The sequence below is a fragment of the Callorhinchus milii genome, unplaced genomic scaffold, assembly GCF_018977255.1.
Source record: "Callorhinchus milii isolate IMCB2004 unplaced genomic scaffold, IMCB_Cmil_1.0 Scaffold8, whole genome shotgun sequence".
NCBI lineage: Eukaryota > Metazoa > Chordata > Chondrichthyes > Chimaeriformes > Callorhinchidae > Callorhinchus > Callorhinchus milii.
In genome coordinates, this window is record NW_024704749.1 from 2,430,326 (window position 1) to 2,445,161 (window position 14,836).

Below are 14,836 nucleotides of genomic sequence, written 5' to 3' on the forward strand. Positions count from 1 at the left end.
CCAACGGTACTAATGCTATGTACGTGGGCCCCATTGCCATTATTTTCATTCCATCTGCTTGGGTGTCACGCATCAATCAGGCTCTCATCGGTTTCTAGTTTGGCAATGCTAGTGATATGACTAAATCGACTTTTCTCGAAGGACAATCTGTATTATTCACATATCCTTGAGTGCGTGGTGGAGGAAGAGGGGGGTTCCTGTTGTTCTAGTGATTTGAAACGTTGCTGCTAGTCAGGACTGGATGACACTCTGTGATTAGATTGCTGAGAGTCTTCACTGTGCAGTGAAAGTAAATGTAGTTTATTAGAGGGGAGTGTGTGTGAGAGAGAGTGTGTGTGAGAGAGAGGGGGGGAGTGGGGTATATCACATGAGTTTTGTAAATCATGTGTAAAGATGACAAAATTACAGATATTGCTAATTATGTAATTAACAAACAATGAAAACAATCAATTATATGTTAATGAAAAACAAATCCTTTTCACTGGTTGATTTGTATATAATTAAGCACACTTGATATTCCTTCTGTTTAGACAACTCGCAAAACAGCGGCCTGAACCTCTGCCCTGTGTGAAGGATGCTAAATAAATGCAAGCTTGTGTTGCTGTAGTATTATACTCCAGAGTATTATGCACAGAAAAAATAAAAATTAGGCAAGCAAAAAAATGAAAATTATACTTCTATATTTCAATTGAAATATGAGATAACACTATTGTAGTCTCATTAGAAGGATATGGGAAGCCAATTTCCATGAACTTTGTATTTAAACAGCACATTTTTGTATTCCTTTATGAATCATGCCTCCTGCTTCCTTTCTGTCTGTTTCTCTCCATGCTGCCTCGGGAGGTAGAATAGAGAGGATAGCTTCCCAGCTTCGCTCCTTCCTCTCCCACTACTCCCTTCACGAACCACTCCAATCAGGCTTCCGTGCCGCCCACAGCATAGAAACAGCTCTGGTCAAAGTGACAAATGATATTCTGTCCACGTGGGACCAGGGGCCCTCTGCTTCCTCGTCTTCCTTGACCTTTCTGCTGTCTTTGATACCGTTGACCACTCTATCCTCATCCACCGCCAATCCTCTCACATCAACCTTCATGGGTCTATCCTTGACTGGTTGAGATAGTATCTCTCAAACCGTCTTCACATCATCTCCACAAATGGCTTCTTCTCTAGCCCCGCACCATCTCGTGTGGCGTTCCTCAGGGCTCTGTCCTTGATCCCCTCCTCTTCAATATCTATATGCTCCCTCTTGGTGACATCATCCGCAGACATGGGGTCAACTTCCACATGTATGTGGATGACACCCAACTCTACCTCTCTGCCTCCAGCCTTGACTCCAGGACCACTGCTGTCCTGATTGAATGTCTGTCAGACATCAAGTCCTGGATGAGAGCGAACTTTCTTCAGCTGAACGTCAACAAGACCGAGGCTCTCCTGATTGGCTCCCGTCAGCGCCTCCACACCTCAGGCACTGACAGCATCACCATCCCTGGGGCTCACTCCCCCTCACTGACCCAGTCCGGAACCTTGGGGTCTTGTTTGATCCTCAACTATCCTTTCTACTGCACATCCGTGCCATGACCCACTCTGCCTTCCCCCACCTCCGTAACGTCGCCCGGCTCTGCCACTGTGTCACACCGCAGGCCGCCAAAATCCTCAAACACGCATTGTGGAGACCTGTAGCTCAGTGGTTAGGGCACTCGCCTTGCAAGTGAGAGACCCTGGTTCGATTCCCGGCAGGATGAAACCTTGGGCAAGTTTCCTTATTCCATACGCCTAATAATAATCCCTCAAAAAACCCATAATAAATTGGTTACTTCAATCCATGACTGTTTGTGGGACGCTGCTGTGCACAAATGGCTGTCGCATTTCGTCCACAAATATACAGTCAATTCACTTTACAGTCTATTCTTTGAAGCGCTTTGAGATGTCAATAATAATAATAATCCTTGCATTTGATATAGCGCTTTTCACGTCGGGAGGACATCCCTCCGCTCAGTGGGCTCCAGCCTACTTCACATCCCACCCATCGCCCACCACACCATTGGTGGGCGGGCTTTCAGCCACTCTACCCCCCACCCTCTGGAACTCCATCTCGAAGGCCCTTTGCCTCACCCCCTCCCTTGCCTCCTTCAAGACCCATCTCAAGCCCCTCCTCTTCAACCGTATAACTTGCTTCTCCTATCGATCACCCTCCTTCCCTTGCTGCCCTCCATCCTCCCCAATCCTGACCCCCAGCTCAGGTCCAAAACTCTGCCTGTCCAGCGCCTTGACGTCCTCCCGGTGTGAAAGGCACTATACAAATGTAATTTTGTTGTTGTTGTTAACAGGTTTACTGCTCTATCAGCAGCCAGAACATAATAATACTAAATCCGTGCATCTGATACAGCGCATTATCACATCTCAAAGCGCTTCACAGAATATAAAGTGTATGGCCTCACCCCACCCCACCTCTGTGACCTCCTAAGCCCCCTACCAACCCGCCCGCTCCCTCCGCTCAGCCGGCTCTGGCTGCTCCACGTCCCCCAACCTTCCCGCCCCACCATTGGCGGGAGAGCCTTCAGCCACTCTAACCCCAACCTCTGGAATTCCATCCCCCAGTCACTCCGCCTCGCCCCCTCCTTAGCCTCCTTCAAGACCCGCCTCAAGACCCTCCTCTTCAACCATCGGCCACCCCCCTTCCCCTCCCCTCCCTTACCCCCCCAACCCCAGCTTGGGTCTGAAATGCTGTCACTGTCCAGTGCCTTGGGACATCCTCCCAACGTGAAAGGCGCTTTCCAAATGTAATCTTGTTGTTGTTGTAGTGACTGTATATTTTGTGTGCAAAGCACGGCAGCCAACATATACCAAAAGTGATTGCTGAAAACTGACAAAAGGACTAAAGAGTTAATGGGAATCTCAAGGAAGGAACCACGGTCTCAGACAGTTGTCTGAATACTGTGGTCAGTATAAACTCTGTGAAAGAGTTGCTCAAGCCTGAATTACACAAGTAATAAGTAATAAGTTATCAATTAAAACACTGTCACAATAGGATGACTTGCTCCACAGTGAAATACCTTATGCAAGGTCTGATATTTTACACACGATGCCTTCAACAATGATTAACAATCGAATGTTGAAGCAATCAGTGCTGTTTCAGGTGTATTGGAATCCCAGCCTGTTGAGAAATTGGTTGTTTTGACTCTGTCCCAGGTGGGCGAAATTTGCAGTGAGGATCTAATCCTGTGACAAGCAGGCAGGAATCCTGTGCATGTGTGTTTGTGTGCACATGACCACAGACGGCATCATTTCTAGGCTGAGATTTTCAGGCCACGGCTGTCAGTATTCATCTCATCAGTGCTCTCTCAATGTTAAATGCAGGAAGGGGGAGGGGAGTCCTGTCGGCTGAATAAGACAGTCGTATAACTTGCTTCTCCTGTTGGGGAACGACTTGAATTAATAAGCTCGGCTCAGTATTGTGCGCTACGTGGTCTCAACACTCTACCTAAAGAAACAAGAGGCTTTAGGAGGGCCAGCCTCTTGTGTGCTGCTTGTGCAGTGACTGAGACCTGGTGCTGTTGTTGCCCCTGCATCACAGACCCATTCGCTGCGTCACTTACGAAGGTCACTTCTTGCACATGATCCTCCACATCACAACTGATATTTCATCTTCCGACAAAGCAATTTAAAGTCTTAACGGCAGCTACGCGCCGGCTATCAGTCCTGTGTGGATGCCGATCCCAAAGTGTTTTTTTTTAGTCATACGGCTCATGAACACAGCTATAAAAAGTCGTCGTTTGGAACAAATTCTAAAATGTAATTTTCTTTTCTTTGTCCTCAAGGTGAACGATGTCAGCATTGTGGTACGCAACATTTTCAACCTTGTTGCTAGGACTCGCAGGTCACTTGTATGGAATGAGCCACATTTAGGTCAAATAGGCCATGGAAAAATGCAAACTACAGAGCTTTTTTGTCTTAACCCCTAAAACAGTGTAACATTTCCATTTATCACACCGTTTCATGTATACTGTTGTGCTCTTCCCTTTTAAGGAGTCATCAGCATTTCTCACAATGAAGCACATTAGTTGGGTTTACTTATAATCCTCGCATTTGATATAGCTCCTTATCACGTCTTTGAGACACCTCAAAGCACTTCACAGGATACACTGTAAAGTGAAATGACTGTATATTTTCTTGGCGAAGCTTATATTTAATGTACAAAGCTCACACGATCGCAGAGTTGGTTTGGATGAAGAAGGCCCCTCGGTCCATCTGATCACATCCCTCCAGAATACCCAGCCCTACCATTCTTCGATGACAGTATTAAGCTGTTTTGGGGGTAAATCCAGTATAATGGACCAAAGCATCTTTCCTGGCAACCTATAAGGTTCTTTCACTCAGCTCCTGTTAACTCTTTAAGGCAAAGCCCTTAAGGCCCGGGTGATTCTATTTGGTCAAGCAGCAGGAAGCTTGCCAGCCAGTGCTCTCATTGGCAAGCTATGTGGTTTTAGCCATTTAAATTCCAGCCACAATCTGGGGTCCTCACATCTTGGCTCCTACCAACCAACACCTAATATTTTCTGGAATTAGGTAAGCCAGGTGGGTATTTACAGGGAGAATGTGAGACCTCCATTCCACACACAGGCAAACTTACAAGCGTAGATGGCATCTCTACATGGAATTCTCAGTCTTGTTTCAAGCACTCCGGGACGCTACCCTGTGTGAGGGGCGCAATATAAATGCAAGCTGTTGTTGTTTGGATACTCAAGCAGAGTGATGGATTTCCACATGTGTCAGACACTCGTTTGATCAAAACAAACTACAAGATGGCCCCTAAGTACAGAGAAACAGACATGTTTCAATGTCATTCATCCTCTCAGCATTACTGAGGACCAATGAAACTTTTATCTTCCGTGCAACACTGCTGAACAGAGTAACAACTGCACTTTTCTGCAAAGTCCTATAAGTCACAAAATAACAGTTATTGTAAGTAACCTATAAATTACTGATAGGCTGCAGACTGCTTGATAAAACTCTGCGTCATCTGCCAGGGGTTATTTTATTACTAAATGACTGCAAAGTCCACTTAAAGGGATAAAGCCGAAAGGGGTTATTTATGTTAAAATTGATATTCTTTATTCATCTTTTCTGTACTGGCGGTTAAATGCATCTGCAGTTATCCTGACGTCATCAAGAATTTTCATCAGGTTTTCATGAGTTCACTAAAACAGAATCACACAGTCAAACCGGCACATAAATGTCAGCTACCGAAAGCACATTCTACCATAATAATACATTATTTTTCTATTTTCTTTGGGATTTGGTTTGTTAAAAAAAGGCCCTTTTACCAGGTGACCCAAAATGGCAGCAGGTTTCTCTCTCTCGCCGAGCCCTGGGTCTCGCTCATTTTCTCCCTCTGTCTCCCCTCCTTTTCTCTGGGTTTCTCCCCCTCTGTCCACACAGATCTCCCTCTCCCTCCTTCCTTTGATGTGTCTGTGTCTCTTTTTTCTTTCTCTCTCCCCCATCCCCTCTCTCCGCCCTCAAGTGTCTCCAACCTAGGTCTCCTTCTCTCCCACGGTCTCTCTCCTCCTTCTCTCCCCCCCCCCTTCCCCCACCATACATATTCTCCCTAAGTGCCTCTTTGGCTCTCTTGGCCTCCCTCCCCCATAATTTCTTTGATTCAGTTGTTCTGCTGGAGCTCATGTGCGACTGGAATTCCAGTGTGTTATGGCTACATTGTTATTTAGTGATGGTTTGGATAATTGCAGTATAATTGTTGGGAGTAGGAGTTAAATCTGAAACCGGTTTGGCTTTCATTTCTGCCATTACATCATCATGGACCAGTAGTTGGGTGGGGAGTTATCTGGTAAGTTACGTTGTAATGATGTCTGGATAGATCTTTTTGTTTCTTAGAGACGGAGGTAGTTGTAGATCAATTCTTACTTTTCTGTATTTGCCTTGGTTGTTTTTTCAGCTTGTATAACACAAAAAGAGTGGGAAGGAATCATTTGCTGCATGTATCATCTAATACAAGAGATGAAAATTGTCTCTTATTGTCATTTCAATGTGATTGACCCAATTACTTGGGAATTCCAACATACCAGCAAATTCAGTTCAAGCTTCGCGTATAAATGTGAAAGGTTCGTATTTGGTACGTCAAACACTGAACAATTCAAACAATCAGAAATACCAGATTAGCTCAGAAAGTAGTTTCTTGCAATTGTTGTTAAACTCCCTTCAAACAAAGCACTGGTTAGATTTTGACTGTGTCCAAATGTCTTTGGTGCTGATTTGATATCTGCTGATATGGGGCCTTAAAAGTGAGGTGCAGAGAAGGCGCTCAAGGGCAAGTCAGAGATGAACTGGATTTTATTATGACTGAACGAAGAAAGCCGCTTCAAGCAGATGAGTGCTAAGCCATCTGATCAGGTTTGTTTGTGCCGGAAATGTGAAACTCAAGTCAAGAATTGACAAATGTTGCCTTCCACCACTTCATTCTTTGCCACTTCAGAGATTAAGATAATCTCCATATTCAGAAACTGGAGGTGGACATAATAGCCGCCAAACGTTTGAAAAGCCCACAACAGGGTCTGGCCAATCTGACCCTGTGTGTGTCCAAATTACTAACAAACCTCCAATAGAGCCAGCCACCCACCCACAGCCCCCCCAACAAAAAAACTGGGTAAATGCTGGCGATAAAGGGACACAAACACCTAGAGAACAGACTGAACAATTAAACTAATATCAAAAACTTAAAAAAGTTTTTCTTCAAACCACTATCTCAACACATTACCTCAGAGACAGTGAGAAAATACAGTTGATATCAGAAAAGAGATGAAAGACTGGTCTTTGTGATCTTGTTCACACAATAAATGAGATTGCAGTGCACACGTGCAGGCCAGAGATTTATATACCTCACGTGAGGGCAGTTATTTGGTACAGTCAACGTCCAAGTTGTGTTAGTTGTCTAAAGTCCAGCGCTCTGGGATTCTACCCTACATGACGGTAAAGATGATAATAATTTGGTCACTCAATCCATGACTGTTTGTGGGACCCTGCTGTGCGCAATTCGTTGCTGCATTCCACCCACAAAATATACAGTATATTCTGTGAAGCGCTTTGTGACGTCTCGAAGATGTGAAAAGACACTATATCAAATGCAAGGATTATTATTATGTTGTTGTCTGTTGAAATTATCAGTGCTTCTGGAGGGGGGGCGGAGAGGAGCTGAAGATATGAGCACCAGATCAGATTCCCTCAGGCGTTCTAGACCTTTACTGCTTCCTCTTTGCTTCTCTTTTTCAGTGACTGCACCCTCCCCTCCCACATTGATGTAGCGCTGACTTCTCAAGTCAGTAAACACAATTCTGCGGAATGTCACTCATCCAAGAAAAAAAATGATCTTCTCGGCTCCCACAATGAAAATATTTAAAATGCCATTTTGTTGCCAAAAGCCCACAAAAATAACACCACCCGGGAAAGGACGTCACATTCGGTTCTGCTTGTGAAGGTGACAATAACTCACTAAATTTTTGTAATAAAATAGAATTTTTCTTAAGAGAGCACTTGCAGCACAAATTATCGGGAGATGGCATGATAGTACCTTTAAAGGCCATTTGGGGCAGAATGAAGTCACCACAATAACATTTCAGATTTCTGCAGACCTGTTCTATGCCATGGACTCATGTTAACTGGGAAATGGCTGAACAATAAACAAAAGTAATTTAACTATTCTTCAAGCGATAAAGATGCTTCCCTTGCCTTTTTGGGCTGCATTTAAACCCACATCCAAGAAGTAGTCAATTCACTTTTACGGTATATTCTGAGAAACGCTTTGAGTTCTCTTGACGATTTGATAAGGCGCTATATCAAATGCAAGGATTATTATTAGTAGCAGTATCAGGTTTGAGGGTGGCCCTGTGTGTGAGCACTTTAATGTACATGAAGCAAGGGGTTTCCTCAGCCAATGTGATTTTGGATCAGGAAATATAAATTTGCATTCCCGTTTCAAACGACTCCACATCTTAGGAGCACTAACGTACAATTCTTACAAGTATAAATATCCACATCAAAATAAACTGTTTTACAGTTGCCTTTGCCGACCCTGAAACTGCAGGAATGTTCAAAGGTTTTATCGGGATTGGATCATATGAGGCTAAAATCAAGACAATGCTGAAGCAGAAAACTCACTCGAATGTCAGACAGATGTATGTAGAAGGATGATTTGCAGACTACAAGGAAGCTAGGTTCAGTTCAATTATCACAGTGAAAAGTGAGCCAAAGTGTTCAAGAGCAGCTGTTGCGAGGCTGACAATCTCCCTTTATCACTGCAGTCAGTGAGTGTGGACAGAGGATACCTGAGAAGAGGCTTTTGTAGAAAATTATACCAGTAGTGATTTAAAGCCATGCTATTCCACATTCCTGCAGTTTCAGGGTCGGCAAAGGCAACTGTAAAACAGTTTATTTTGATGTGAGGACTTAACACTATCCAAAGGCTCATTTCAAGCAACAGGATGCTGACAAGACTCACTGTTACACAGAATGGCCTTCTCTTGCTGCCAGATCATACTCAATTAATACACTGAAAGACCTGCTTGATTTGTTAATAAAGCTGCAAACCTGAGAAGAATCGAACAGGCACGGCCCATGCACAGAGATGTGAGAGAAGAAACTATTGACTCTGTTGCCTGAATTATGAACAAGAATTTACATGACTTTGTTGAGTTAACAGGAACCTGGTGTAGTACAGGATGATGCCAATCATTTGGATGTCAACGAATGCCCTGAATAAACATTGGGTGTACAGATGCTATTCAGTTACTGGCTGGGCTTCTTGCAATAGAATTTCCCATGTATGTGAGCACTGTCTGAAAATGTGTGTGCGGAGGATTTCACCTTTGTACTGAGGATAACGAAGTATTTGAGGTTTATGGACTGCGCAGGGTGCAATAGTTGTAGCAATTTGCTTCTGTCGATGGCTGGTTTCCAGAACCTAACAACAAACAGAATCTCTTGTGTCCTTGAAACCTGAAGCCTGGTTTAAGGAATCAGCATATGGGAGGCAGGAGTCCTGCTTTATCTCTACTGCAACAGTTTGAGCTCCATCAACTCTCTCATACGAGCAAAAACTCTGGAAACCTCAGAACAATCAATCAGGATTAATACCTAGTCCAATATATCTTCAATGCAAATGATTGTGCACACAACATGAGTTATTGAATGACATCAAGTGTACACAATGTCATGATATATGACAAACTTATTAAAGGCTGGAGAACATTAGATTCCAACTTCAGTATTAAGCGCAATTTGCAAAGCTAGGTTCATTTTTGTCCATTTGATGTAATTGCACATTTTCACAGAGCAATGATGAAACCAAATATAGATAATAATTCTCAGAATGCCATAAGTTCAACAGTAACTTCTGATGCTATATTACAGGAGGCAAAGTGGTCATTAGAATAGTGTACTGGTGAACCACAATTACACTGTCAACGCTCTACTCCCACCACCAAGATTTTAATTAAACCATAAGCTTATAACATGATGATATCCTTCTGGTGGTAGTTCATTCCTGTATCATATACATACTATTTTGTTTTATTTCATTTCGCCCACAAAAAAACGTCAATTCAATTTACAGTACATTCTATGAAACGCTTTAGGATGTCTCGAAGACATGATAAGGCGCTCTCTTAAATGCAAGGATTATTATTATATTTTATTATCAATCATCCAGTGACATAGAGGGCTCAAATAAGCAGTCCTGAATGAAAGCCGACTTTCTGAACAAGTTAACTTCCAAATTTGTTTAAAAAATTAATAAAATAAGCTGCTCCAATAAACACTGGACATGTTGTCGATTGTACTCGACACTGCCATCGTTTAGACATGTCCATAGATTTAAACTCAGAATATCTGTTGCCTTCTTTTAAAAACACAAAATTGTAAACTTTCATTTATTTATTTTGAAACAAGTGCATAATGTGTACAGGTTAGTGCTATGCCACAGAAAAGGATATGGTCAGTACAATAAATAGCTGTTAAATCACTCCTATTCAATACAAACATTAATGCACTACATGTGAACATTGTGCCCATAATCATGTTTTATGGTTCCAGAGATGGAAATAAAGACTAACACCATGAGATCTGCCGTACCTCATGCACCAGTTTGTGCTGTAATTATTTTTGATAGTATCAGCTTCACACTGCAGTCGAACCATCACCAGCAAAACTCTCACCCAGACATCCCAGCCACATCATGTCTGTGCTAGGTCTTATAAGCACCAACCTTTTAGTCCCATTTACCGGCCCTTTTCACATACTCCTGTCGCTTATTCCTTTTTAGGTATCTATCTAATTCTCTTTTGAAAGCGTAAATAGATTCTGCCTCAACCACCACTCCCAGCAGGACATTCCATATCCCAACAACTGTGCATGAAAATAATTCTCCTCATCTCGCTATTTGCTCATTTGATTGTTACCTTACATTGATACCCTCTAATCACTTAAAAGACCTCTATCAGCTCACCCCTTAATCTTCTTAATTCCAGTGAAAAAAAGTTCCAGTTCCTTCATTTTTTGCCCATGGGATAAACCCCTTGAGAATGCTTATTATCTTCTTTACTATTACCTGTCTGTCTCTCTCTCTCTCGTTTTGAGTCATTTGCAGATTTAGAATTTGTGCCCCTTATACCAGAATCCAGATCATTTATGCAAATGGAGAAAAGAAGTGGTCTTCTAACACAGACCCTTTGGGACAGCACTATTTACTTTTTACTATTTACTTTTCCAAATAACAACTCTGTTTTCTTCACCATCAAGGCTTTCCACAAACACGCTTGACCCCTCCCTCCAAAACAGATTCAAAAAGATTTGTTTTTCCATAAATTTCACTAATCAAGTTCTTCTTATTTGCTTCAACCAGTGTAACTATCACTCTGTCTCAACCATCTCTCAACTAGTTTGTCTCCATTAGTGTTTTCATTCAGTCTCCGGGTGAGATTACATCCCCCTACTCCCACCCCCACACACACTGCACCACACAGAGCATATGTAACATTCACAGGCTGTTCAGGAGGAAAATAATAAGTAATGGGGAGAGGAGAAATAGAAAAAAGAGGAAAAAATATTGACCATGTGTTACTACATTTGGAATATATAAGAATTATAGCAAAATAAAAACAGACCATTTGGTCATACCAAAGTGTTGTGATGTTTTTATTTTTTTTACTATTATGTCTATGACAATTTATCTTGTAATTATGACTATTCATGATTTTACACCAAAATACCTTGGCAAAATAACATTCCTAATCATAGCTTACCAGTGCCAGTACCAGTGGGGTCTCCTCCTTGAATCTGGAACAAGAAAAGTCTCTTTAAATGATTAAGTCTAAAATATATTGTTTCAAATAACAAGAACATGCAGTAAAAAAAAACCTCACCTAAGTACATTTTTATTAGGCAGCCAATTACTCTGCTCAGTTTGGGATTCACACCAAGTGGGAAAGATTTAAAAAGAGATGAATTTGTGCAGAGCATTGGTGGTGAGGAATGGAACACTTTTTGATTCAGTGCTACATCAACCACTTAACAGGTCAGAAACCATGGAATGGAAGCAAAGCTCAATTTGCACGACTAAATGTACGCACTTTCGGTTCTTTCCGTCATTTGAAACTTCGCTCCCGTTGGAGCCATTTGCCTTCTGCAATCAAACTCTACTCCTCTGCTCTGCCAACTCCTCCGCCCCACCATCAGTAGCGAAGTTTTCAACTACTATACCCGTTCCCTTTTGAACTCCTTCCCTAACTCTCTATCTCACATCCTATCTCGCTGCTTTCAAATCCATCACTAAAAAATGCTCTACTTAATCCATAAGGCATTTGACAAAATATCACATGCGAGACTTCTTCAAAAACTGTACATCAAAGTTCTTTATCCAAGCACTCTCTTGTGATCTTGTGTGCTTTCAGGCCACCTCTGTATTTATGAAATTACAATACATTTTGGTTCTGACTGACTCTCCATGTTCAACCCGTCTAGGCCCTTGCATCCTAAACATCATTTCTCAATTGGTATTTACATCAACAAACTTCACATCAACAAGTGACGCACACTGGGCTTTCCATTTGTAGCTCTCTCTACTTTTAATTGATATTTAATACTATTTCAAATTCACACAGATAATTTGCGGAATCAGAGTCGATTTAAAAGAGTGAGTCAGAAAACGAGGAGATGAGAGAATGTAGAAAAGTGAGTCAAAGTGAAACCAATCAAAAACTGTGTCGAAGCTGTGTAACAGCAGTAAACAAGACAAACAGGATGTTCGGCTATATTGTCAAATCTCAGCAGAATGCAGCTATTCAGATGCCAATTATCTACATGTCTGCTTCCAGAACAATACTTTCAGATACCTGAAGGCAGCAGAAAGAGGAGGACAAATAATCAAGGTTATGAAGGGGAAATCGTAGGACAAACTTCAGAATGCATTTCTTTACATGAAGGATAATTAAAAGCACATGCTTATTGGGCAGGGTGGGTGTTGAGGACCAGGACACAAACTTGTTCAGTAACAGTACGATTCCACAATGGTAAAAGTAATGGTCTGGGTCAATCAAAGACATCATCAAAAATTTGCAATTGAGAGTAGAAACCCATCACAATGAAGCCCAAATAAAACAACATTAACAGGCCCAAAGGCACTATTTGTGAATTTTGGCTTTTAAACTTTAATATGCAAACCAATTTGCGGGGAGATTTAATTAGAACACTGTGCAAAATGTAGCAATAAAACCCCTATGAACTAAACAAATTTCAAAAGGCTCATTTAAGCAAGACAGTACACATCTCAGGTTTTAGTCAAGGGATTCAAAATTATTTGATGCAGTTCTCAATGGCTGTTCTGAGAGCTTTGTTGGTAGGTGCATGCGTTATGGATGTTGAGTAAAGGCAGGATTGAGTTTGGCTGTAATGCCAGACCGCAATAAACAGAAACGTTTGTCAAAACAATTTCTGGAGAAATGGAGGGGAGAAATACTGGCAAATAATTAAGAACAAAATCATTTTTAAAACAGTTCTCTTGGGAGAAGAGAAAACAATGTAGGCCAATTTTGTTTAACCAAAATACAATTGTATAAATGTCCCTCAATAGAAATTGGATGCTGAAAATGCAATGTGCATGCCAAGGTCAACAAGATTTAAAAAGAAAGGGTAAACACCAAAAAAAAAACCTCTCTAATTCAATCAGACAAAACCTGCAACTTAAACACAAACATAGCCAGGTTTAGACTCTTGGGTGCTATGTCAGTTTTAATACTCTGAACACGGTGTTCAAAATTATGAGTGGTTTGATAGACTAGATAGGGAGAAACTGTTTCCACTGTCAGGTGGGTCAGTAACCAGGGGACATAGATTTAAGATAATTGGCAAAAGAACCAGAGGGGAGATGAGGAGACATTTTTGAAAGGATGGTGGAAACAGATTCAACAACAACTTTGAAAAAGAAAAATTTGCAAGAATATGGGGAAAGAGCAGGGGGTATGAGACTGAGTGGGTAGCTCTAGAGATGGGAGGGGAAAGGCATCTTAAACACATACCACAATACAACTGACTTAAGTTTTGCGTCAAACTAGACTATGTCAACCCACCATGAAGTTTCGAATCGATCTGTGGAAGATTGTTCCATTGTAATATTCCTTTTTGCACAATTTAATGAAGTTTTCACAAGCCTTCGGAGTCTGTAAAATTACAAAACAACACAAAAAATATTAACATTAAAAAAAAATCAGATTGGGAATTTCTTGAGCAGCCTCACGTGCAGTTTTGAGGACCAGGAGTGACTGTATTCTGCCTAGATATTCAAGAGACAGATCTTTCTTCTTTCTCATTGCCTGTGAACCTCAAATGAGCAGGTGCTGACCTGCACACGCACTGCCAGTTACAGGGGAACCTCATTAAAAAATGGTCCTCTGTGGCCAACACCAAACAAAGCCCGAGAAAATGGCCGACTTCCAGGTCACAGGTCACTGCTGACATCACGTTGCTCTCCACACAGGAAGTTTCTCTTGGAGATCTGCCAACAATCCTCCCTATAAAATTGGTCATTTAGGGACATTGCTTGGTGTGTGTCCATTGGCTGCTGTGTTCATCTACAAAATACAGTCAGCACAATTCAGTGCGTAAAAAGAATCCTGTGAAGTGTTTTGAGATATTTTGACAATGTGACCAGGCATTGTATAAAATACAATATTCATTGCATGAATATTAATACAGGAGCTGTAATATTATCCCGGAGCTCACCATATGGTAGCCCACCACTGGCAGTCTTTGAAAGAAGTTAATCAAGCACAATAGAAACTGTTGTCATTTTATGGTTGAAAATAGTCAGGGGCTTTTGTCCTTTTAAGAGATGTGGGTAGCAGCTGATCCGTCCGCAGTGTGTTGTTTCATAGCCTGGATCTTACACACGCCTTCAGCTGTTTGCCCATCAATAGTTTAGACTTAACATTACCGAAACAATTAAGACTATTGCAAAACCTCACTGTAGCACACTGCAGCATGCCTCCAAGCCAGACCACAAACAGAAAGAAATAATAAGGTTTGAGGGAACAAAGGGAAACAGGAAAAGCAGCCAGTCAATAGTTTCCTTAAGAGAAGACCAACCTTCTCCTTGCGGTCTCCCCAACTTGTCTCTCCACAAGCAGCAGATCATCCAGAACTCTGCAGTTCCTGTTCTCTCCCGCACCAGGCTCCAGAAACCCCATCATACCCACCCTCTCCTGGCTCCACTGGCTCCCCATCCCTCAGAGGATCGAGTTCAAAATCCTCATCCTCACCTTCAAGGTCCTCCACAGCT

The 14,836-nt window shown here is 41.9% G+C and overlaps 1 protein-coding gene across 1 annotated transcript in view; it reads right to left on the minus strand.

The window, feature by feature from the left end:
- ppil2 (peptidylprolyl isomerase (cyclophilin)-like 2) overlaps nucleotides 1-14,836 on the minus strand; it is a 121,051-nt gene that overhangs the window by 38,752 nt on the left and 67,463 nt on the right. Inside the window, exons 13-14 of the mRNA XM_007908613.2 lie at nucleotides 13,629-13,718; nucleotides 11,307-11,340 (exon numbers count right to left, since the gene is read on the minus strand). Of these exons, the coding sequence (XP_007906804.1) occupies nucleotides 11,307-11,340; nucleotides 13,629-13,718 (124 nt within the window). The remainder of the gene's footprint in view (nucleotides 1-11,306; nucleotides 11,341-13,628; nucleotides 13,719-14,836) is intronic.